Source organism: Hemiscyllium ocellatum, chromosome 3 (genome assembly GCF_020745735.1).
Source record: "Hemiscyllium ocellatum isolate sHemOce1 chromosome 3, sHemOce1.pat.X.cur, whole genome shotgun sequence".
In the NCBI taxonomy this organism is placed as follows: Eukaryota; Metazoa; Chordata; class Chondrichthyes; order Orectolobiformes; family Hemiscylliidae; genus Hemiscyllium; species Hemiscyllium ocellatum.
In genome coordinates, this window is record NC_083403.1 from 88,801,028 (window position 1) to 88,827,926 (window position 26,899).

Below are 26,899 nucleotides of genomic sequence, written 5' to 3' on the forward strand. Positions count from 1 at the left end.
ACAAAGCAGCATATCCTGAACTAAAGAAAAGTGACTTTTTGATGTGTCAGGATGTAGTAATATATGAACTTTGATAAAAACTATGTTAAGGTTATCATACAGTAACACAATCTTACCAGCTGGTTGACTCCCAGTGACCCCGCACGAGTAGCATAATAGTGGGAAATCAGCAGCATCTGCTCAAACTCTTCATGAGCAGGAGAACTGGCCTCCGAAGATTTAACCAGATTTTCACACTAGAACATTACAAAAATACATCCCAAAATTGATACACTGTATTCATCCACAGGGAAAATCAAGACAAAACAGGCCACAGAATTGCAAGTGTTACATGAGGAGTGCTATCTACCATATCACAGATACAGTGACACACCTTAAATAGGTCCAATTTCATTATCGGACAGAGGGGATGGGAATAGTATATGTATGATCTTATTAGGGAGCAGTTACTGAATAGGGAGAAAGTAAGGACTGCAGATGTTGGAGATCACAGTCGAGAGTGTGATGTTGGAAAGCATAGCTGGTCAGGCAGCATCATAGTAGCAGGGAAATCGACGTTTCGCGTATAAGCTCTTCATCAGGAATGTTGCTGTTCCCATATAGGCAGATTCAAGTATTACCCAACTGGAGACTGTTGCTGAACAAAGAGATCTTGGAGTGCATGTTTATAGTTCCTTGCAAATGAAGTCATGGGTAGATAGGTTAGTGAGAAAGGTGTTTGGTATCTTGCCTTCATTGGTCACTGCATTGAGTATAGGAGTTGGGAGATCATTTTGAACCTACATAGGACATTGGTTGGGCCACAATTGGAATTCTGTGTGCAATTCTGGTCTCCCTGCAATAAAAAGGATGTTGTGAAACTTGAAAGGGTTCAGAAAAGATTTACAAGGATGCTGCCAGGTGTGGAAGGTTTGAGCTATAGGGAGAGTCTGAATAGGCTGGGGCTGTTTTCCCTGGAGCACCAAAGGTTGAGAAGTGACCTTATAGAGGTTTATAAAATCATGAGGGGCATGGATAGGATAAAAATACGTCTTTTCCCCGAGGTGGCGAAGTCTAAAACTAGTGGGCATAGGTTTAGGATGCCAGGGGAAAGATTTAAGAAGAACCTAAGGGGCAACATTTTTGTGCACAGGGTGGTGCGTGTATGGAATGAGCTGCCAGAGGAAGTGGTGGGAGCTAGTACAATTACAACATTTAAAAGGCATCTGGATAGGTATACAAATAGGAAGGGTTTAGAAGAATAGGGGCCAAATGCTGATAAAGGGCCTAGATTTATTTAGGATATCTGGTTGGCATGGACATGTTGGACCGAACGGTCTGTTTCCGTGATGTATATGTCTACCATACGATAATAAGGTGTGAGATTGCAAGCATAGACATGTCTTGGAAGGAAACAAGTTGAAACTGGAGGACAGAATCTTCAAAATTAATTGCGATTGCAGCCAGATAGAAAACTAGTTTGGTGGGCAAGGAGCTGCACATGTTCTATAATTAGAGGAATAGATAGCATCCTTTGTATGCAGGATACAGAGTCCCGTTTGGGGTGCCAGGTGAGGGACATCTCTGACCGGCCTGGAAGGATATTGGAAAAGGAAGGGGAGGATCCAGTTGTTGTAGTCTATATTGGGATAAAACAACACAGGCAAGACCAAGAAAGAGAGCCTGTTTAGGCATTATTAGGAATTAGGGACTAAATTAAAGAACAGGCCCTCAAGGACTACAATCGCCGCATTACTGCCCAAGCAATGTGCAAATTGGCATAAGTGATACGAGAATAACGGAAGTAAATACGTGGCTGAAAGAGTGGTGCAGGAAAAAAGGGTTCCTTTACATGGGCACTGGCATCAGTATAGGAACAGGAGGGATCTGTACCACTAGAACAGTCTCCACCTGAAGCAAACTGGGAACAATGCTCTAGCGAAAAGGGTAAATAGGGTGGTCAACAGAACTTTAAATGATAAAGTTGGGTGGAAGGGAAGTAAAACGTCAAGAAGTATAATGGCCAATGGGAAACAAAGTAGTAGTCGAACATCTGTGGGGGTGGATTCTACTGCAATGAAAAATCTGAAAAAATGAAAAGACAGAAGAACTCAGTAGAGGTTATTAAAGTTTTCAGAACACAAAATAGGACAGTGTTTCGAAAGGGTTAGGAATCAAACTTCAAGCACACTGGACAAAGAAATGGCAATGAGAAGAGGGACGATCAATATAAGACTGAAGGCATTGTATATGAATGCATACAGTTTATGAAATAAGATAAATGAGCTTATGGCGCAGATCGAAATTGGCAGGTATGATGCGGTGGGGATCATGGATACATGGCTGCAAAGGGATCAGGACTGGGAGCTAAATATTCACGGATATATATCTTTTCAAAAGGGTAGGCGGGTGCACAGAGGGGGTGTGTTCCCTTATTAGTAAGAAATGAAATTTAATTAATAGGAAGAAACGAAGTAGTGTCAGACATTGTAGACTTTGGGTAGAGTTAAGGAACCGCAAAGGTTAAAATAAACCATAATGGGAGTTATGTACAGGCCTCCAAACAGTAGTCAGGATTTGGGGCACAAGACATACCAGGAGATGAAAAAAGGCAAGGTTACAGTCATCGTGGGGGATTTCAATATGCAGGTGGACTGGGAAAATCAGATTGGTAGTGGATTGCAAGAAAAGGAATTTGTGGAAAGTCTATGAGATGGTTCTTGTGGTGGACCCCTCTGGTGAACAGGCAATTCTGGATTTAGTAATGTGCAATGAGGCAGACTTGATAAAGGAGCTTACTGTGAAGGAACATCCTACAGCCGGACTTCGGAGAACTCGGAAGAAAGCTGAAAAGCAGGACGTCCAGGGTGGTTATCTCTGGTTTGCTTCCAGTTCCTCGGGCTGAAGAGGCCAGGAACAGGGAGATAATGGACTTGAATGTGTGGCTGGGGAACTGGTGCAGGAAGCAAGGATTTAAGTTCTTGGATCACTGGGGTATGTTTTGCAGTAAGGATAAATTATACAAGAGGGACGGGTTGCACCTTAATAGGTGGGGGATCAGCATTCTGGCAGGTAGGTTTGCCACTGCAACACTGCTGCGTCTAAACTAAATAGCGGGGGTGGGGGGGTGGTGGGAGAAGAGGACAAACTGGAAGTTTAAGAAGGAAATTGAAGGGAAAGTTAGAACAATGGAGCAGAAAACTCAAAAGGGGATCATGCCATAAGGTTGAGTGAAATAGGGATTGATAGGAAGGGTGAGGGCAGTAACAAATTAAAACTATTATATATGAATGCACGAAGCAGTAGAAATAAGATGGATTAGCTTGACGCTCAATTGGAAATAGGCAGTTACGATATTGTGGGGATAATGGAAACGTGGCTTCAAGTGGGCAGGGTCTGGGAAATGAATATTCAAGGCGATATGTGCTATCGTAAGGACAGACTGACGGGCAGAGGGGGTGGGGTGGCCCTGCTGGTAAGGAATGTTTCTAAATCCCTTGCGCGGAAGGACCTAGAATCAGGGGATGTAGAGTCAGTCTGGATAGAGCTGAGAAATTCTAAAGGTAGAAAGACCCTCATGGGAGTTATCTACAGGCCCCCAAACAGTAGTCTGGATGTAGGATGTAAGTTGAATAAGGAGCTGAAATTGGCCTGTCGCAAAGATATTACTACAGTTGTTATGGGGGATTTCAACATGCAGGTAGACTGGGAGAATCAGGATGGTACTGGACCCCAAGAAAGGGAGTTTGTGGAGTGACTCAGAGATGGATTCTTAGAACAGCTGGTGCTGGAGCCTACCAGGGAGAAGACAATTCTGGATCTGGTGTTGTGCAACGAACTGGATTTGATCAGGGACCTCGAAGTGAAGGAGCCATTAGGAGGTAGTGGCCATAATACAATAAGCTTTAATCTGCAATTTGAAAGGGAGAGGGTACAATCGGAAGTAACAATGTTTCAGTTGAATAAAGGGAACTATGGAGCTATGAGGGAGGAGCTGGTCAAAGTTCAATGGTGCAATTCCCTAGCAGGGATGGCAGTGGAGCAACAATGACAGGTATTTCTCGGTATAATGCAGAAGATGCAGGATCAGTTCATTCCTAAAAGGAAGAAAAATCCTAAAAGGAGGCAGACGTGGCCGTGGCTGACGAGGGAAGTTAAGAAACATATAAAGTCAAAAGAGAAAATGTATAACATAGCAAAGATGAGTGGGAAAACAGAGGACTGGGAAGCTTTTAAAAAACAACAGAGGATAACTAAGAAGGAAATACGCAAAGAATAAATGAGGTACGAAGGTAAACTGGCCAAAAATATAAAGGAGGATAGTAAAAGGTTTTTTAGGTATGTAAAAGGAAAAAAAAGGTTAAGACTAAAATTGGGCCCTTGAACACAGAAACGGGTGAACATATTACGGGGAACAAAGAAAGGCAGAAGAGTTGAATTGGTATTTCAGATCTGTGTTCACTGGGGAAGACACAAGCAATCTCCCAGAGGTAATAGTGGCTGAAGGACCTGAACTGAAGGGAATTTATATTTGCCAGGAAATGGTGTTGGAGAGACTGTTAGGTCTGAATGCTGATAAGTCCCCGGGACCTGTTGGTCTACTGAAGGGTACTGAAGGAGGTGGCTCGAGAAATCGTGGATGCATTGGTGATCATTTTCCAATGTTCTATAGATTCAGGATCAGTTCCTATGGATTGGAGGGTGGCTAATGTTGTCCCACTTTTTAAGAAAGGAGGGAGAGAGAAAGCAGGGAATTGTAGACCAGTTAGTCTGACCTCAGTGATGGTAAAGATGCTGGAGTCAATTATAAAGGATGAAATTATGACACATCTGGATACCAGTAACAGGATAGGTCAGAGTCAGCATGGATTTATGAAGGGGAAATCATGCTTGACTAATCTTCTGGAATGTTTTGGAGGCTGTAACTCTGAAGATGGACAAGGGAGATCCAGTGGATATAATGTACCTGGACTTTCAGAAAGCCTTTGATAAAGTCCCACATAGGAGGTTAGTGAGCAAAATTAGGGCGCAGGGTGTTGAGGGCAAAGTACTGACTTGGATTGAAAATTGGTTGGCTGACAGGAAACAAAGGGTACTGATAAACGGCTCCCTTTCGGAATGGCAGGCAATGACCAGTGGGGTACCGCAGGGATCAGTGCTGGGACTGCAGCTTTTTACAATATACATTAATGTTATAGATGATGGTATTAAAAGAAATATTAGCAAATTTGCTGATGATACAAAGCTGGGTGGCAGGGTGAAATGTGAGGAGGATGTTAGGAGATTACAGGGTGACCTGGACAGGCTGGGTGAGTGGACAGATGCATGGCAGATGCAGTTTAATGTGGATAAATGTGTGGTTATCCACTTTGGTGGCAAGAACAGGAAGACAGATTACTACCTAAATTGAGTCAAGTTAGGTAAAGGGGCAGTACAATGAGATCTAGGTGTTCTTGTACATCAGTCAATGAAAGCAAGCATGCAGGTACAGCAGGCAGTGAAGAAAGCTAATAGCATGCTGACCTTCATAACAAGAGGAATTGAGTATAGAAGCAAAGAGGTTCTTCTGCAGCTGTACAGGGCCCTGACGAGACCGCATCTGGAATATTGTGTGCAGTTTTGGTCTCCAAATTTGAGGAAAGACATTCTGCCTATTGAGGAAATGCAGCGTAAGTTCACGGGGTCAATTCCCGGAATGGTGGGACAGTCTTACGTTGAAAGATTGGAGCGACCGGGCTTGTACACCCTTGAGTTTAGAAGGCTGAAAGGGGATCTGATTGAGATGTATAAGATTATTAAAGGATTGGACACTCTGGAGGCAGGAAGCATGTTTCCGCTGATGGACGAGTCCCGAACCAGAGGACACAGTTTAAAAATAAGGGGTAGGCCATTCAGAACAGAGTTGAGGAGAAACATCTTCATCCAGAGAGTGATGGGTGTGTGGGATGCTCTGCCCAAGAAGTCTGTGGAGACCCAGTCTCTGGATACTTTCAAGAAAGAGTTGGATAGAGCTCTTAAGAATAGTGGAATCAAGGGTTATGGGGATAAGGCAGGAACAGGACACTGATCGAGGATGATCAGCCATGATCATAATGAATGGTGGTGCTGGCTCGAAGGGCAGAATGGCCTCCTCCTGCACCTATTGTCTATTGAACCCTTATGAGGCGGTGACCATAACATGATTGAATTTATTCTGCAATTTGAGAGTAACAGTATTACAATTGAATAAAGGGAATTACAGAGGCATGAGGGAGGAGCTGACCAGAATTGACTGGGAGAGGACCTTAGCAGGAAAGACAGTGGAACAGCAGTGGCAGGAGTTCCTGGGAGTAATTCAGGAGACATAATAAAAATTCATCCCTAACAGAAAGAAGCATATTAAAAGGGAAAATAAGGCAACCATGGCTGATAAGGGAAGTCAGGGACAGCATAAAAGCAAAACTGAAAGCATAAAATGCAGCGAAGGGCAGTGGGAAGTCAGAGGACTGGGAAGCTGGCAAAGGCCAATACAGGACAATGATAAAGAAAATAAGAAGAGGAGAAGAGAGAAGATCAAAAACGAAGGTAAGCTAGCCAGTTATATTAAAAAAATTGCAAGAGATTATTTAGATAAATAAAGGGCAGACAAGAGGCAAAAGTGGACATTCGGCTGCTGGAAAATTATGCTGGAGAAATAGTAATAGGGATCAAAGAAATAGTGGAGGAACGGAACAAGTACTTTGCATCAATCCTCATGGTGGAAGACATGAGTAATATCCAAAATTCAAGTGAATCGATGGCAGAGGTGAGTACGGTAGCCATCACCAACAAGAAGATGCTAAACAAAACTGAAAGCTCTGAAGGTGGATGAATCATTGGGACCAGATGGACTCCACTCAGAATTCAGAAGGAGAGACAGCTGAAGAGATAGTGGAGATGTTAGTGGTGATCTTTCACAAATCACTGGGTCACAGAGGGTTCCAAAGGATTGGAGTAATGCTAATATATCTTCCCGGTTTAAAAAGGGAGCAAGGCAAAAGATGGAAACCACAGGCTGACTAGCCTGACCTTGGTAATTGGTAAAATTTTGGAGTCCATTGTGAAGGATGAGATTTCTGAATCGGCAACGTCAGCAAGATTCCATCGGGCAGGGGCATGCCCGACAAATCTGTTAGAATTCTTTGAGAAGGTAATGAGCAGGTTAGACCAAGAAGAGCCAATGGATGTTATCTACCTGGCCTTCCAGAAGGCCTTTGACAAGGTACCTCACGGAAAGCTGCCCATGATGTTCGAGGCAAGGTACTAGCATGGATAGAAGATTAGCTGTCTGGTAGAAAGCAGAGAGTAGGGATAAAAGGGTCCTCCTTAGGATGGTAGTCAGTGACTAGTGGTGTTCCACAAGGGTCAGTGTTTGGATCACAACTTTTGATATTATAAATAGTAATCTGAACAAAGGAATCGAGGGCATTCTGGCTAAGATGAGACAAAGATAGGTGAGAGTACAGGTCATCTTGAGGAGGCAGGTAGGCTGCAAAAAGATTTAAGGAAAAAGTGAGGTCTGCAGATGCTGGAGATCAGAGCTGAAAATGTGTTGCTGGAAAAGCGCAGCAGGTCAGGCAGCATCCAAGGAACAGGAAATTCGACGTTTCGGGCATAAGCCCTTCATCAGGAATGAGGAAAGTGTGTCCAGCAGGCAGGGAGGAGGGACTTGGGGGGAGGGGCGATGGAGATGTGATAGGTGGAAAGAGGTCAAGGTGAGGGTGATAGGCTGGAGTGGGGTGGGGGCGGAGGGGTCAGGAAGAGATTGCAGGTTAAGAGGGCGGTTTCCAGTTTCCTCATTTCCCCTCCCCCCACCTTGTCTCAGTCGATTCCCTCGAACTCAGCACCGCCCTCCTAACCTGCAATCTCTTCCTGACCTCTCCGCCCCCACCCCACTCCGGCCTATCACCCTCACCTTGACCTCCTTCCACCTATCACATCTCCATCGCCCCTCCCCCAAGTCCCTCCTCCCTACCTTTTATCTTAGCCTGCTGGACACACTTTCCTCATTCCTGATGAAGGGCTTATGCCCGAAACGTCGAATTTCCTGTTCCTTGGATGCTGCCTGACCTGCTGCGCTTTTCCAGCAACACATTTTCAGCTCTGCAAAAAGATTTAGACAGCAAGGTTTGTGAAGGTTTGTAGCTCAGGTTGGGGTTTATGGTGTAGGTTTGCTCGCTGAGCTGTAGGTTTGATATCCAGACATTTCATTACCTGGCTTAGTAACATCATCAGTGGTGACCTACAAAATTCCATGCAAGGACTGCCACAAACACCACGTAGGATAAACAGGAAAAAAGTTAACCACCAGGATACACGAACACCAGCTAGCCACAAAAAGACACAACACTCTCTCCCTTGTAGCCCTACACATGGATGAAAATACCCACCATTTCGACTGGGACAACACATCTATCCTGGGACAGGCTAAGCAAAGACATGCCAGATAATTCCTAGAGGCCTGGCATTCCAACCACAACGCCATAAACAAACACATAGATATAGATACCATCTATCAACCCCTCAGAAAACGAACAGGAAATGACATCACCACAAACCCCAGGAACCCCATCCAGGAGAAAGATAAAAATAGAAAGCAGGAGACAACAACTTCGCTTCACTTGGAGGTCGCCACTGATGAGGTTACCTAGCCAGGTAATGAAACGTCTGGATATCAAACCTACAGCTCAGCGAGCAAACCTACACCCTAGATTTAGATAGGTTAGGAAATTGGTGAAGAAGTGGCAGATGAAATACAATGTGGGAAAGTGTGAAGTCATGCACTTTGGTAGGAAAAATAGAGGCACAGACCATTTTCTAAATGGGGAAATATTCAGACATCTGAAGCACAAATAGGCTTGGTCCAGGATTCGCTCAAGGTAAACTTGCACGTTGAGTCGGTAGTTAGGAAGGCAAATGAAATGATGGTATTTATTTTGAAAGGACTGGAATATAAAAGCAGGGATGTACTTCTGAAGCTTTACAAGGCTCTGGTCAGACCACATTTCGAGCACAGAGGAACCTCAATTATCCAGCATTTGCTTATCTGAAGTTCGGTTTGTTCCAAACAAGATCGCAAGGTCTTATCTATGTTACCCGGCACTTGATTATCTGGCATTCGATTAACCGAACAAAATACTTCCCGTCCACGTCCTTTGGACAATCGAGGTTCCTCTGTATTGTGAGCAATTTTGGGCCCAATATCTCAGGAAGGAAGTACTGACCCTGGAGCAGCTCCAGAGGAGGTTCATGAGAATGATTCCAAGTTGATAGATGAAGGAAAGGCTGTTGATGTCATATACATGGACTTTAGTGAGGTGTTTGATAAGGTTCCCCATGGTAGACTAATGGAGAAAGTGAAGTCATATGGTGTGCAGGGTGTTCTAGCTAAATGGATAAGGAACTGGTTGAGCAACAGGAGACGGAGAGTAGTAGTTGAAGGGAGTTTCTCGAAATGGAGAAGGGTGACCAGTGGTGTTCCACAGGGGTCAGTGTTGGGCCCACTGTTGCTTGTAATATACATAAATGATCTGGAAGAGGGCACTGTTGGTATGACCAGTAAGTTGGCAGATGACACGAAGATTGGTGGAGGAGCAGAAAGCATAATGGACTGTCAGAGAATATAAGAGGATATGGATAGACTGGAGAGTTGGGCAGAAAAGTGACAGATGGTTTTCAATCCAGACAAATGTGAGGTGATACCTTTAGGCAAGACTAATTCAAGAGCGAATTATACAATGAACAGAAGAGCCTTGGGAAAGCTGATGGACAGAGAGACCTGGAAGTGCAGGTCCATTGTACCCTGAAGGTTGCTGCTCAGGTGGATTTAGTGGTCAAGAAGGCACATAGTATGCTTGCCTTCATTGGACGGGGGATTGAGTATAAGAGCTGGCAAGTCAAGTTAACATTGTACAAGACATTGGTTTGGCCGCATTTAGAATACTGTGTACAGTTCTGGTTGCCACATTACTAAAAAGATGTGGAAGATTTGGAGAGGGTGCAGAGAAGGTTTACGAGGATGTTGCCTGGTATGGAAGGTGCTAGCTATGAAGAAAGGTTGAGTAGGTCAGATTTATTTTCATTAGAAAAAAGAAGATTGAGGGGGCACCTGATTGAGGTTTACAAAATCATGAAGGGTATAGACAGGGTGGATAGAGACAGGTTTTTTCCCAGGATGAAAGATTCAATAACGAGAGAGGGGAAGGCACACAGAGGGTGGTGGGCATTTGGAACACGTTGCCAGCAGAGGTAGTAGAGGCAGGCATGGTAGATTCATTTAAGATGTGTCTGGATAAATGCATGAGTAGGTGGGGAGTAGAGGGATACAGATGCTTAGGAATTGACCGACAGGTTTAGACAGTACAGTTGGATCAGCTCAGGCTTGGAGGGCCGAAGGGCCTGTTCCTGGGCTGTAAATTTTCTTTGTTCTTTGTTCTAATGAAAGGTTTAATATATGAGGAACATTTGAACATTGCAATAACTACACCCACACACTTCCTTTAGGATGGACAGCAGGTGGCCAGAGGTCCTGTGATTCCATATCAGAATCCGTCTTCCCCTTCCCCGCCTATTTTCCTCTTCTATTAGTTTGCCTTTAAAGTTGAAATAATCTTTTTTAAAATCAAGTCAGAATGCAAAATAACATTTTCTGTCTGCCTTTCTCTCTGTGTGTATCCCTCTCTTTTTCCTGTTGTCTTACAAATGCTAGAATATTGGTCAGATTGCCATAAATATTTTGCAATTATCAAAAAAACACTGGTAATGTCCATAGGACTAGGCTAATGTTTTGGGGACACAGGTTCAAATTCCACAATGGCAGCTGGAGGAATAAATCTGGAATCAAAAGTTGGTCAAAGTAATAGTGACCAGGTAACCATTGTCAATTGTTATAAAAACCCATCTGATTCACAAATACCCTGTAGGGAAATAAATCTGCCAACCTTACCCGGTCTGGCCTATTTGTGGTCATGGATTCACAGCAATGGGACTAACTGTTCAATGCCCTCTAAAATGGTCTAGCAAGCCAATCAAATCAAGGGCAATTAGGATGGACCACAGATCCTGGACTTGCCAATAATACCCACATCCCATTAAAAAAATGATTTCTTCTTTTCTTTGCCTTTGTCTCTCTTTCTCCCACCAATGTCACACATTCCACACTCCTTCCACTTTTTGATGTCTGTGCAATTGGAACACGATCACTTTCTTTCCACGTGGAAACTAAATTATACTCAGTAAAACTTTTAGAAATGTGTTCTCTAAATGCTTTCTTAACAAAAGGTTTGGTTCCAAGGCTGCTAAAAAGCAACAAATAAAATTCTCAAACTAGCTGACCAAATGGTACTGATTCATCCTGAGAAATTAGACAGTCAGTCTTGCTATAATGCATGTTTCTTCAATGTAAATTAGCTTTACCACGATTGAAAAATTTAGACCATTATTTGTAGAACGTAAGCATTCCAAACCAAAGGGATAGCAATGGGCACCCAAATGGGCCTCAGCTATGCCTGCCTCTTCATCGAGTACGTGGAAAAGTCCATTTTCCACAGCTACACTGGCACCATTCCCTACCTCTTCCTCTGCTACATCATCGACTGTATCGGCACTACTTTGTGCTTCTATGAAGAGGTTGAACAGTTTATCAAATTCACCAACATCTTTCACACCGACCTCAAATTCACCTGGACCATCTTGGACACTTCCCTCCCCTTTCTGGACCTTTGCATCTCCATTTTCGGTGATGGAAATCTACTACAAACTCAGCGACTCCCACAGCAATCCAGACTACACCTCTTTCCACCCTGCCTCCTATAACAATGCCAACCCTTATTCCGAATTCCTCTGCCTCTGCAGCATCTGCTCCCAGGTGGACCAATTCAACCATTGGACATCCCAGATGGCCTCCTTCTTCAAAAAATGCAATTTCCCCTCCCACATGGTTGATGATGCTCTCCAGTACATCTCCTCCACTTCCTGCACCTCCGCACTTGAACTTCCACCCCTCCAATCGCAACAAGGACAGGACCTCCCCGGTCCTCACCTTTCATCCCACCAACTCCCAGATACTCCGTCACATCTGCTATCTACAAACAGACCCCACCCGAGAGATATATTTCTCTCCCACCCCATCAGCATTTCAGAGAAACCATTCCCTCCGCGACTCCCTTGTCAGACCCACGTGCCCGATCAGCCCACACCCTATCCCGGCACCTTCCCTTGCTACTGCAACAAGTGTGAAACCTGCATCCACACCTCTCCCCTCACCTCTGTCCAAGGCCCCAAAGGATTCTTCAGGATGCTGTGCTTTTCCAGCACCACACTACCGACTCTGATCTCCAGCATCTGCAGTCCTCACTTTCTCCGAACTTTCCTTATCTGTATTGGCTATAATGCAATTCTGGTTCATTATTTAAATAGTGTGGCTACTGCATGATTTTCTTATTTTGTGAGATCGCATGAGAATAGAATTATTGTTTATATCAGAACCGACTGTACTACACATGATTAAGACAGCACAATCTAAATTCAGCTCACAGTTCGGGCAAAAGGCAGAACTCCAGGCCTCTGCTTTTGAAGGGGATAAGGCTACTTAACAAAAATGTTAAGTGATTACATGAAGCAATCTCCAATTGACAAGTTTAATTATGTTACTGAGAATGTTATAGTTTACATCCTTTTATGTTTAAACCCATATTTTTCAAATTGCACATTTTTAGATTATGACAAAAATAGCAGAAAATAAGAAATTAATAAGAGACACCCTAACCACCGTCCCTTGACATTCAGAAATATTATCATCACTGAATCCCCCACTGTCAATATCCTTGGGATTACCATTGACCAGAAGCTCGAATGGACTCACCACATAATAACAGTGGGTACAAAAGCAGGTCAGAGACTAGGGATACTGCGGCAATTAACTCACCTCCTAACACCTCAAAGCCTATCCACCATCTACAAGGCACAAGTTAGGAGTGTGATGGAATATTCCCCCTTGCCTGACTGGGTATAGCTCCAACAGCACTCAAGAAGCTTGACACCATTGAGGACAAAGCAACCTGCTTGATTGGCAACACCTCCACAAACATTTAATCCCTCCACCACCAATGCTCAGTAGCAGCAGTGTGTACTATCTACAAGATGCATTGCAGAAATTCACCGAAGATCTTGAGACAGCACCTTCCAAACCCACGAAGGAAAGGGGAACAGGTACTTGGAAACACCACCACGAGCAAGCTCCCCTCCAAGCCACTCATCATCCTGACTTGGAAATATATCACGTTCCTTCACAGTCTTGGGTCAAAATCCTGGAATACCCTCCCTATCAGCATTGTGGTTCAACCCACAGCAATTGGACTGCAGTGCTTCAAGAAGGCAGTGCACCATCACCTCCTCAAGGGCAAATAGGGATGGGCTTTCAATGTTGGCCAGCTAGTGACACCCAATTCACACAAATGAATAAAACAAAGTCAGAAAAAAGTTGACATGAAATTTACAGCAAAAAAATAAGAACTGAGTATCAGTTCTTTTCCGTGTTACGTTTTTTTTAGATTAGACTTACAGACTTACAGTGTGGAAACAGGCCCTTCGGCCCAACAAGTCCACACCGACCCGCCGAAGCGTAACCCACCCATACCCCTACATTTTTACCCCTATCTAACACTACGGGCAATTTAGCATGGCCAATTCACCTGACCCGCACATCTTTGGACTGTGGGAGGAAACCGGAGCACCTGGAGGAAACCCACGCAGACATGGGGAGAACGTGCAAACTCCAACACAGTCAGTCGCCTGAGTCGGGACTTGAACCCGGGTCTCAGGCGCTGTGAGGCAGCAGTGCTAACCACTGTGCCACCGTGCTGCCCAAACCAACATTCTTCCAAACCAACCTATCCCTCTTTCTTCTAGAGAATGTGGACATATGGATAAGCTGAGACTATCCTTAACACTCAAATCTTACTGACAAAGGCCAAATCTCTAGTTTCAAGAGAAAATTATACACTTTGCAGGACAGTTGGTATTGACAATATGCAAAAACTTCATTCCAGAACAACCAGAAAAATAATAGGTACAACATTATTACTGCAAAACCAGTATAATCAAAATCATTAAACTTTTGTAATTTATTGAACCAATGTTATATTTAAAGAATAAATTATCCTTTGGTAGTGGCGACAGTATCAACTGTATCAGGGTTGAGAATATTGTTTATTTACCATTACGACAAAATGTGAAGCGGCTGTCATCTGGGCTCAAACAGAAGTCAAGATAGCTGAATCACAATCAAGACAATCATATTGTGCAGAAGTCATTGCATTTTTCTTTCTATGAGGAGATCAAAATGATCTCATCTTTTTGTACAAAAAAGATAAAACATATTTGTTCTGAAATAGTTTCAGCGTGGTCTTATACTCTGGATTTATATTCAAAGAATACTTGAAACTGCTTAGATTCATACCTTTTCAAAAATTGACAGATTGAAACAATTTTTATTCTGATTGTCTGGATTCCTATCTAGTTCCAAGAATAAAGAACAATGATGCAACACTCTCTGACATCCAGATATTGGTATAAATCACAATTCGTTTCAATATTGTTTGTCTCATATACATAATTCAGTTTATGCTGCACTAACCAGATTGAAGAGTACATCGCGAAGATCAGCCCATGTCCTATATGAGTCTGCAGTATTTTTATCTGGCATGTTTATAATATCCATAAAAATCCGTTTGTAAATGTTAAAATTCTGCATATGAAAGAAAAAAAGTGAAACAGATCACAAAACTAAATCACTGAAAGAACGTTAATGTTTGAAAATCTTCTTCATTTTTCAAAGATCTAGCTAGAAACATATAGGAGCAGGAAGCAGTGGTGTGACTCATTATTAAGCACAAGTTATCAATGAAAAAAATCTCATCTGCAAATTATGTGACATGAAAGTGTGCAATGCCCAGGAGTTCTGCTTGATTCATTTAAATGGCAGGAATAGGCTAAGATAGTTTACAACTTCTAGCTGGAAATATTAGGGAACTTGCATCAATCCCTGCAGGGCAACCTGTAAGTCACTGGGAAAACTTTGGAGGAATTTGCAAACCTAGAGTAGGAGAGGACAGATAAGCAGTTCTGATTAACCATTTGTTAGGAGCGCTCTTGCTATGCCTCTTGTAATAGTAAATAATTTTTACTGTGGGAGGTAAGGGAGGAAATAGCTGGGGCCTTAACAGATATCTGTCCATCGTTTTTGGCCTCAGGCAAGGCTCCAGAATGACCAATGTCGTTCCTTTATTTAAGAAGGGAAACAGATAATCCAGGTCAGTGGTGGAGAAATCGTAAGAGAAGATACGAGAGATAAGATTTATTCACATTTTGGATCAAAGGACTTGCTTGTGACAGCAGCATGGGTTTTAGATTAGATTAGATTACTTACAGTGTGGAAACAGGCCCTTCTGCCCAACAAGTCCACACCGACCCGCAACCCACCCATACCCCTACATTTACCCCTTTACCTAACACTATGGGCAATTTCCCATGGCCAATTCACCTGACCCGCACATTTTTGGACTGTGGGAGGAAACCGGAGCACCCGGAAGAAACCCACGCAGACACGGGGAGAACGTGCAAACTCCACACAGGCGGGAATTGAACCCGGGTCTCTGGCGCTGTTGGTTTGTGTGGGAATATTTTGTCTCACCAACTCAACTGAGCTTTTTGAGGACGTGACAAGAATGATTGATGAGGGAAGGGCAGTAGAAATTGTCTACATGGGCTTTCAGCAAGATGTTTGATAAGGTTCGTCATGGCAGAGGAAGAGTCTCATGGGATCAAAAATGTGCTGGCTAGATGGAGAAGGAATCAGCTTGGTCATACGGAGAGTAGCACTGAAGGGGTGTTTTTCAGAATGGAGAAACTAATGGTGTTCCGCTGGGATTTGTGTTAGGACCTTTGTTGTTTGAACTATGTGGAGATTATATTGAGGAAAATATAGTTGGTCTGATTTGGGATGATACTAAAATTGATGGAGTTGCAGATTGTGAAGAGGATTGTCAAAACATACAACAGGATGTAGATTACAGATTTGGGCAGAGAAATGGCAGATGGGTTTAATTCGGACAAATGAGAAGTGATGCATTTTGGAAGATCAAATTTAGGTGTGAATGATACAACAAGTGTGGACTTGTTGGGCGGAAGGGCCTGTTTCCACACTGTAAATAATCTAATCTAAAAATAAAATGGCAAAATCCTTGAGGCATGGACATAAAGGTCCATAGACTCCTGAAAGTGGCAACACAGGTGGAATAGGCATACAGTACACTTGCCTTCATTGGCTGGAGTATCAAATATAAGAGATGGCAAGTTACGGTGCAGCTGTATAAAGTTTTAGTTAGTCCATATTTGGAATATTGCATGCAGTTCTGGTCACTAGACTACCAGAAGAATGTGGATGCTTTGGAGGGGGCTTGCGCAGAAGGTTTACCAGGATATTGCTTGGTCTCGAGGGTTTTAGATATGAGGAGAGGTTGGATAAACTCAGATTGTCTTCACTAGAAAGACAGAGGTTGAGGGGCGACCTGATAGAGATCTGCAGAACTATGAGACATAGATAGGGTGGATAGTCAAAGGCTTTTTCCTAGGGTGGAAAAGTCAACTACAAGAGGGGTTCACAACAAAAGGGGGGAGAGTTGAGGGGAGACGTGTGTAGAACCTTTTTCACACAGAAGCAGATCGCACTGCCAATGGACATGGTGGAAGTAGGCACGTTAGTATTGTTTAAGGTGTATCTTGATATACATTTGAATGGCAGACAACCAGAGGGATAGAAACTTCACATGGACAATAAGTAAAGGGTGTAAATTAAGATTAGGAATCGGTGCAGGTTTGGTGGGCCTCTTCCTATGTTGTATTGTTCTTTGTTTTTTTTAAAAAGGCCTGTATGATGTCTGCTGGGTTTTAATGAGCCGAATGTCTATGACTCTATACAATGTCCATGCTGGATGCTGCACCCTTAAGCCATATAGAGTCATAGAGATGTACAGCCTGGAAACAGACTCTTCTGTTCAGCCCGACCATGCCGACCACATATCCCAACCCAATCTAGTCCCACCTGCCAGCACCCGGCCCATATCCCCCCAAACCCTTCCTATTCATATACCCATCCAAATGCCTCTTAAATGTTGCAATTGTACCAGCCTCCACCACATCCTCTGGTAGCTCATTCCATACACGTACCACCCTCTTGCCCCTTAGGTCTCTTTTATATCTTTCCCCTCTCATCCTAAACCTATGCACTCTAGTTCTGGACACCCCAACCTCAGGGAAAAGACTTTGCCTATTTATCCTATCCATGCCCCTCATAATTTTGTAAACCTCTAAAAGGGCACCCCCTCAGCCTCCAACGCTTCAGGGAAAATAGCCCCAACCTGTTCAGCCTCTCCCTTTAGCTCAGATCCTCTAACCCTGGCAACATCCTTGTAAATCTTTTCTGAACCCTTTCAAGTTTCACAACATCTTTCTGATAGGAAGGAGACCAGAATTGCACGCAGTATTCCAACAGTGGCCTAACCAATGTTCTGTACAGCCGCAACATGAACTCCAAACTCCTGTACTCAATACTCTGACCAATAAAGGAAAGCATATCAAACACCTTCTTCACCATCCTATCTACCTGCAACTCCACTTTCAAGGAGCTATGAACCTGCACTCCAAGGTCTCTTTGTTCAGCAACATTCCCTAGGACCTTACCATTAAGTGTATAAGTCTTGCTAAGATTTGCTTTCCCAAAATGCAGCACATCACATTTATCTGAATTAAACTCCATCTGCCACTTCTCAACCCATTGGCCCATTTGGTCCAGATCCTGTTGTAAACTAAGGTAACCCTCTTCACTGTCCACTACACCTCCAATTTTGGTGTCATCTGCAAACTTGCTAACTATACCTCTTATGTACACATCCAAATCGTTTATATAAATGACAAGAAATAGTGGACCTAGCACCGATCCTTGTGGCACTCCACTGGTCACAGGCCTCCAGTCTGAAAAACATCCCTCCACCAACACCCTCTGTCCTCTACCTTTGAGCCAGTTGTGTATCCAAATGGCTAGTTTTCCCTGTATTCCATGAGATCTAACTTTGCTAATCAGTCTCCCATGGGGAACCTTGTTGAACGCCTTACTGAAGTCTACATAGATCACATCTACTGCTCTGCCCTCATCAATCTTCTTTGTTACTTCATCAAAAAACTCAATCAAGTTTGTGAGACATGATTTTCCCACACACAAAGCCATGTTGACTATCCCGAATCAGTCCTTGCCTTTCCAAATACATGTACATCCTGTCCCTAAGGATTCCCTCCAACAACTTACCCACCACCGAGGTCAGGCTCACTGGTCTATAGTTCCCTGGCTTATCTTTACCACCCTTCTTAAACAGTGGCACCACTTTTGCCAACCTCCAGTCTTCTGGCACTTCACCTGTGACTATCGATGATACAAATATCTCAGCAAGAGGACCAGCAATCACTTGTCTAGCTTCGCACAGAGTTCTCGGGTACACCTTATCAGGTCCTGGGGATTTATCCACCTTTAACCATTTCAAGACATCCAGCACTTCCTCCTCGGTAATCTGGACATTTTGCAAGATGTCGCCATGTATTTCCCTACAGTCTATATCTTCCATATCCTTTTCCACAGTAAATACTGATGCAAAATATTCATTTAGTATCTCCCCCATTTTCTGTGGCTCCACACAAAGGCCGCCTTGCTGATCTTTGAGGCGCCCTATTTTCTCCCTAGTTACCCTTTTGTCCTTAATATATTTGTAATATATTTGTAATAAAGGATTCTCCTTAATTCTATTTGCCAAAGCTATCGCATGTCTCCGCTTTGCCCTCCTGGTTTCCCTCTTAAGTATATTCCTACTTTCTTTATACTCTTCTAAGGATTCACTCGATCTATCCTATCTGTACATGACATATGCTTCCTTCTTTTTCTTAACCACACCCTCAATTTCTTTAGTCATCCAGCATTCCCTGCACCTACCAGCCGTCCCTTTCACCCTGTCAGGAATATACTTTCTCTGGATTCTTGCTATCTCATTTCTGAAGGCTTCTCATTTTCCAGCCATCCCTTTACCTGCGAACATCTGCCTCCAATCAACTTTTGAAAGTTCTTGCCTAATACCGTCAAAATTGGACTTTCTTCAATTTAGAACTTCAACTTTTAGATCTGGTCTATCCTTTTCCATCACTATTTTAAAACGAATAGAATTATAGACACTGGCCCCAAAGTCCTCCCCCACTGGCACCTCAGTCACCTGCCCTGCCTTATTTCCCAAGACTATGTCAAGTTTTGCATCTTGTTTAGTAGGTACATGCACATAGTGAATCAGAAAATTGTCTTGTACACACTTAAGAAATTCCTCTCCATTTAAACCTTTAACACTATGGCAGTCCCAGTCGATGCTTGGAAAGTTAAAATCCCCTATCATAACCACCCTATTATTCTTACAGATAGCTGAGATCTCCTTACAAGTTTGTTTCTCGATTTCCCTCTGACTATTAGGGGGTATAATACAATGCCAGTATGGTGATCATCCCTTTCTTATTTCACAGTTCCACCCAAATAACTTCCCTGGATGTATTTCCGGGAATATCCTCCCTTAGCACCACTGTAATGCTATCCCTTATCAAAAATGTCACTTCCCCTCCTGTGTTGCCTCCCTTTCTATCCTTCCTGTAGCATTTGTATCCTGGAACATTAAGCTGCCAGTCCTGCCCATCCCTGAGCCATGTTTCCGTAATTGCTATGATATCCCAGTCCCATGTTCCTAACCATGCCCTGAGTTCATCTGCCTTCCCTATTAGGCCCCTTGCATTGAAATAAATGTAGTTTAATTTATTAGTCCTACCTTGTCCGTGCCTGCCCTGACTGTTTGATTCACTTCTATTCTCAGTTGTACCCGTCTCAGATCGATCTCTTTCATCACTATCTCCCTGTGTTCCACCCTCCCCCCCCACCTTACTAGTTTAAATCCTCCCAAATTTCCCTGCCAGTATATTAGTCCCCTTTCAATTTAGGTGCAATCTGTCCTTCTTGTACAGTCACTTCTACCACAAAAGAGATTCCAATAATCCAAAAATGTGAATCCTTCTCCCATACACCAGCTCCTCAGCCATGCATTCATCTGCTCTTATTCCTGCCCTCACTCGCTCGTAGCACTGGGAGTGCGCATCATAGGATCTTAATTTACATCTCATCTTTTGGCCATAGCTGGAATCAAATAGCCAAGAGCCAGCAAAGGAAATGCATGTGCACTGCTTGCATTTTAACTCTTGTTCCATCTAGTTTCTTTTAGGTGCAGAGAGGTAAAGTTCACATTTCTCTTTCTGCACTATATGTTTGGGCTGAAAACTTGATTCTTATTTTCCATTATCCAAGCTTACTGCTTCCTACTATTGCTGAATGCGACTATTTGTAGCAAACATTTGAGGATAATTTTGCTCAACAATTCTCTAATATTCATTCATAGTCCTAAATATTTTAAACTTAAACAATCTTTTCCTTAGGCGACCGAAGGCTGCGCTAGCACACTGCAGGCAGTGTTGAATCTCTTCACCAAGAATCGTGTATTCATATGGAACCTGCAATCCCTTAAAATATTATTTCAGAATTGAATTGATATGACTTTTACAACAACAACTCATTCAATAACACCTCACAAGATAATAATTGAAAAAATTTGCAATGATTAAATTCCTCTTTGATTTCACTTACTTGTGTATTGGCAGGAGCACCATGTTGAACATACAGATTTAAGGCTTTTTCAGTATGACCTTCTTTGATAAGGTGCGTAACATATAGAGCCACATACTTGTGGAGAATTTTGTAATTCTAAAACAGATAGGACAGTTAATGCAGGTTTTAGTATACAGTCACAGCTATTAGAAAATTAATGTAGAAAACTTCAGTATTTCACACATACAGGTACAAATCAAAGTTTCTGGCCCTACTTAGTTTTTGGCTTATATATAGATCTGGAACATTACACAACTTATAGAATAGAAACAAGCAAATGAGCTCAACTGGCATATGTTATCATCATTGGTGGTCCCTCGCAAACAAGGATGACACCCTTTCACTCTCAGGGTGGAAAGCTCTACAGTCTGATGTGGTTTCTGCAGACTCGAACAAACTTGGGGCAAAAGGTAGTGATGGGTGGCACTCTCCTTATGCTGTTTTTGCTTGGCTTCCATTTTCACCTTGACAGCAAGTCTCAAGGTACTCGCGCCTTCTTGCATGCTCCTCCTCCACTTCAGATGGTGTAAAGCCAGTGATTCGCAGGTGTCAGTGGGAACTCTGCACTTCAACAGCAAGGCCTTGAGAGTATCCCTGAAGCTTCTCCTCTATGCACCTGGGGCTTGCCTGTGGTTTCATTGCTGCGAGTAGAGTACCTACTTGGGGAGTCTCCTGTTGGCCATACGGGTGACATGCCCTGCCCATCTCAGCCGCTCAAGAGTGATCAGTGCCTCAATGCTGGGCATGTTGGCATGCTTGAGGACACCGGTACTGGGATGTGTCTGTCTTCCCAGCAGATTCACAGGTTCTTGCACAGGCAACATCGCTGATACTGCTCCAGTGCCTTGAGGTGTCTGCTGTAAACAGTCAATGTCTCAGGGACATACAGGAAGGTGGGAATCAACACAGTTCTGTATACTATGAGCTTGTTGTCGAATCTGACGTTGACCTCGAACAATCTTTTCCTTAGGCGACCGAAGGCTGCGCTAGCACACTGCAGGCAGTGTTGAATCTCTTCACCAATAATTGCTTTCATTGACAAAACACCCCAAAGTATTAGAAATGGTCAAGGTTTTCCAAAGCATCCCTGTGGACTTTGATGATGGAGAGTTTGCTCTGCAATGCCTGACCAAGTTGGTGGAGGACTCTTGTCTTGCGGATGTTCAGGGTGAGACCCATGCTCTCATATGCCTTCGTTAAGAGGGTCTGGAGTTTGTATTCTGAATTTGCACATGTGCATGTGCTATAGCCTGATGACAGTGGATGGGGTGACTTTGGGTCGTGGTAGTGAGATGGTGGAAGTTGAATAATTTCCCACTAGTTCTGTAGGTTAGCTTCACTCCAGCAGGAAGCTTGTCGGGGTGAGATGAAGCATTGCATTAAGGTAGATTGAGAATAGTGTCGAGTTGATGACACAGCCTTGTTTGATACTGGTCCAAATGGGGAATGGGTCAGTGGTGGAGCCATTTGTCATTACCATGACTTCCATGTCATCGTGGAACAAGGAAAGGATGGTGACACACTTTGTACTGCAGCCAAAGCAGAGAAAAATGCTTTATAATACATCCTGGTTGATGGTGTCAAAGGCAATGTACAGGGATAGGTTCGTTTCTCAGCATTACTCCTGCAGTTTTCGCACAATGAAAATCATGTCAAATGTGCCTCTCCATGGACGGAAGCCACACTGTGATTCCAGGAGGTGTTCCTCAGTCACAAGGAGGAAACAGTTGAAGAGGACCTTGACAACGGCTTTTCCAATGGTCGACAATGGAAGATTCCCCAGTTGTTACCACTTGTTCACTTTTTTGAAAATGCTCATGACTGTGACATCTCAGTGCTCTCCCTGGATGCTATCCTCCTCCCAGATAAGGCAGACAACTATAATTATCTATTCCTTTCCTGGACCCATCATACAAAAGTTGAATGAAATAGTCGGGTCATTTGAATGAATGATTTTACTTGAGGAATAATGTGAAGCAGCTCTAATCATTTTCACTGTATGCAACTACCCATTTTTGTGAAATTATTTTACAATGTGACAGGATGTACACTCTCCCATATCACTTTAAATGGAATCGAGTAAAGGGCCACAGGAGCTGATGGAATTAAAACACTGATACCTCAATAAAGATTAAATTGCAATAAAAATAGTATTGCTGCCTCATTTCATAAAATCTTTGAAAAACGAGTTCAACATTGCACAGCTTAATTAGCAGAATTACATTATAATAGTACTACAATAATGTGAGTAAAACTCTATCAGTTTGCAATCACAAACTTTGGTTCAGCATGAACTGGGATCCTTACTATTATTTTATGGGATGAGTCTACTCAGAAGATACATTTACAGTTATAAAACATTTATATCTCATGATATACTTTCCTCAAGAACTTATTGCATTTTTGTGTAAAACATCTACCTTGGGTAACATATATGTCAATGCTTTTAAAAAGCATTATCCTGTAATAAAATACTTACGAGTTCCTTCAACTGAAGGTTATTCATATAAAGAGAATTTCACATCATATAAATAAACCAGCACTTTTATTTGTTAAAATTAAATGCCAAAAAGATTTTTAAAAAATTAAAGATGGAAATGTAATATTTATCACACTGCACAAAATTTTGGTCAATAATATAGAAAATATTCTCAAAAAGGTTTTTCTGTTCTACCTGCTTATTAGCAGTTTCGATGCATTTTTCCCATTGCCCTCGTTCAACATACATGTCAAGTGCAGCTATCACATCCACTCCAACCAGCTGAAAAAAGGCATAAAAGAAAACATATGAGAATTATATGGAGAGACCACGAGTTGAAGTTGGATGAAACAAAACAAAAATGAATGCTTTATTTCACTTCTGTCTATTCCACAATCCCACCTAGAATCTACAAAACGTTAAGCCCTCCCTCACAAATCCATCTGGAAAAGCTAATGCTGGTCAAAATTTCTTCAAAGCTAAAATGAGTGTAACTTTCAACAGTGTAACTTGTACATCTTTAGTACCTTTTAGCTGGGATACTGACATTGCACTTCATAATTCAGTTTCTGATCAAGTTTACCATAATCAATTGGGGCTGGAGAAAGTTTGTTGCCTTCTGAATTCTTAATGTAGTGCAGCATCTGAATTCTTCCCACTACCTCCAAAGACTTTGTCACAGCAATTCAAACGAAACATTGATTCTCCTGCTTCTTGGGTGCTGCTTGACCTGCTGTGCTTTTCTACCACCACATTCTCATCTTTACCACTTACAAGAATAAAGGCATCAGATGCCTGGGAACATCACCATCTGCAAATTCCCCAAGTCACAAGCCATCACAACTTGCAGCCATATTAATGTTCCTTCACTATACTGGGTCAAAGTCCTGAAACATTTTCCTGAACAACACAAAGAAAATACTTCAATTATGTGGCAGCAGATCAAGATGGTGGGTTACCAACACCGATGTAAGATAGGGGAATGAGTCTGGGAAAGCTATTCTTCAGAAGGTTGGTGTGGGCTTGTTGGGCCAAGGGCCTGTTTCCAAACTGTAGGAATTCTATGATTTTCTAGGGAAACTGGGTACGGACAATAAATACTGTCATTGGGAAAACGTTAAAAACAATTATTAAGGAATTCTTAACAATGCAGTTAATGCCTAGTATAATCAGAACAAGTCAACGTAGCTTTACCAAAGAGAAATCCTATTGACAAACATATTGAAGATTTTTGAGGAGATTGGTGGTAGGCTAAGTAAAAGAGTACCAGTAGCTATAATAATAGTTCTCGATTTCCAAAAGGCATTCGATAAGGTCCCATATAAAACATAAATAAGATCAGGGCTCATGGAGTCAGTGGTAATGTATTAGCATTGATAGAGGATTGCTTAATGAACAGGAGGCAAAATGTGGGCATAAACAGGCATTTTTAAGCTGGCTGGCTCTGACTATTGGAATGTTGCAAGGATCAGTGCTGGCACTCAATTGCTTCCAATCTAATTAATGACATATATGAAGAGACAGAGAGTAATAAACTAGAATTAAGCCAGCAGATACAGAATAAAATGGGACAAGTCTTCTGTGCTTTTCTTACCCACCATATCTGTCCATGATAGCTGCATCAACTTAGACAGCATGTCAGTGGAAATCACGGCATTGCTGCTGACCAGAAGATGTCACCAATGATTTCTGCAATTTCTAGATATGTACTCACAGGAGGAAAGATTCCTTGCAAAGTTCACAATTTGTTAAATTGCACTCATAGTATAAAGACTTGACAGAGGAGAAGGAATTAAGTTTACAAAAAATTAAATTTACAAAACATTTATTTCTTCAAATCCCTTCAATAACTTCTTTCTTATAAGAAATAAAATGGAAATCTAACATCCAAAGAAAACACTGCTTTGGTATTTAGACATTACATAAAGATTTATGGAACATGTAATAATCCATGTGATGTTAGTTTATAGTGCAAATGAAATTAAATTCTTACTGAATCCACTTTGCCTTGATTTTTCAAATATTCCTTATAGCGTTGATCAACATAATCTTCATATCTGGATAATAATGAGGGGAAGAAGAAAACATTTACATTAAAATAGGACCTTGTACATTCTCATGTTCAAAAGCACTTCACAACTAATGAGTCAGCTTTGAAGTTCAGTTATTTGTGTTTCTTATAGAACTGCAATAGCTAAACTAGATGCAGCAGAACTCTGTCATTTACAAATAATTACAGCAACTTGATTTGGTGGTTTTCTTAAGGGATCAATTGTGGCTGGAATAGGTGAGATCCCCCATGGGATCTTTTATATTTACCTGAACAAGGCTTCAATTTAACATTTCATTGAAAGTTACATATCAGGTATGCAGCAGCCTTCAACACTATTATAACTCTGACTCCCTAGATTTTGAGGGAAATATTTGCTTTGATAGATCTTCAAAGCAAAAAGTAATGTGATTCCCTGTGTGCAGACAGGGGGCACCACCTCCATAGCTGTCAGCCCACAGGGAATCAAGTAATGAATGTGGTACCAATAGAAATGAAGCTATGCAAACACATTTTTGCCCATATGTCCGAGAATAGAAATTGAGTCTATTAGCAACAACACAAGGTTAGTAGTACTGAAATATCAAGCAGACTTTAGCAGTATAAAGTTCGTTAAGCTGTTATTTAAATTGATACAGATACAAAATTAAATCGCTTTGAAGACTAAATAAGTTCAAGAAAAAAATTGACCAGGCTTTGGCTTATTTGACTAATTAAGAAAAACAAAGGATACGTCAATTTTTTTCCTTGTAGATTTATCATTCGACCTTAATTTAGAATTGTGCTTCTCTGCCACAGTACAGAATTATATTAAAGTTGTGGTAAAAGAGTTATAGAGTCATAGAGATGTACAGCATGGAAACAGACCCTTCAGTCCAACCTGTCCATGCCGACCAGATATCTCAACCCAATCTAGTCCTACCTGCCAGCACCCTGCCCATATTACTCCAAACCCTTCCTATTCCTATACCCATCCAAATGCCTCTTAAATGTTGCAATTGTATCAGCCTCCACCACATCCTCTGGCAGCTCATTCCATACACGTACCACCCTCTGCGTGAAAAAGTTGCACTTTTAGGTCTCTTTTATATCTTTCCCCTCTTACCCTAAACCTAGTTTTGGACTCCCCACCCCAGGAAAATACCTTGTCTATTTATCCTATCCATGCCCCTCATAATTTTGTAAACCTCTATCAGGTCACCCCTCAGCCTCTGACGCTCCAGAGAAAACAGCACCAGCCTGTTCAGCCTCTCCCTGTAGCTCAGAACCTCCAACCCTGGCAGCATCCTTGTAAATCTTTTCTGAACCCTTTCAAGTTTCACAACATCTTTCCGAGAGGAAGGAGACCAGAATTTCACGCAATATTCCAACAGTGGCCTAACCAATGTCCTGTACAGCCGCAACATGACCTCCCAACTCCTGTACTCAATACTATGACCAATAAAGGAAAGCATATCAAACACTTTTTCACCAGCCTATCTACCTGCAAGTCCACTTTCAAGGAGCTATGAACCTGCACTCCCAGGTCTCCTTGTTCAGCAACACTCCATAGGATCTTACCATTAAGTGTGTAAGTCCTGCT

The 26,899-nt window shown here is 42.3% G+C and overlaps 1 protein-coding gene across 3 annotated transcripts in view; it reads right to left on the reverse strand.

Moving 5' to 3' along the window:
- The window catches only part of ift172 (intraflagellar transport 172), a 242,173-nt gene that overhangs the window by 23,434 nt on the left and 191,840 nt on the right, over positions 1 to 26,899 (reverse strand). For 2 of the 3 annotated variants that reach the window (XM_060851638.1, XM_060851630.1), the window contains 5 exons: positions 25,261 to 25,324; positions 23,463 to 23,549; positions 20,768 to 20,884; positions 14,633 to 14,743; positions 117 to 236 (listed from right to left, as the gene is read on the reverse strand). In XM_060851638.1, the coding sequence (XP_060707621.1) occupies positions 117 to 236; positions 14,633 to 14,743; positions 20,768 to 20,884; positions 23,463 to 23,549; positions 25,261 to 25,324 (499 nt within the window). Of the gene's footprint in view, positions 1 to 116; positions 237 to 12,322; positions 12,382 to 14,632; positions 14,744 to 20,767; positions 20,885 to 23,462; positions 23,550 to 25,260; positions 25,325 to 26,899 lie in introns of those variants that run through there. The other variant, XM_060851645.1, reaches the window with a different exon arrangement.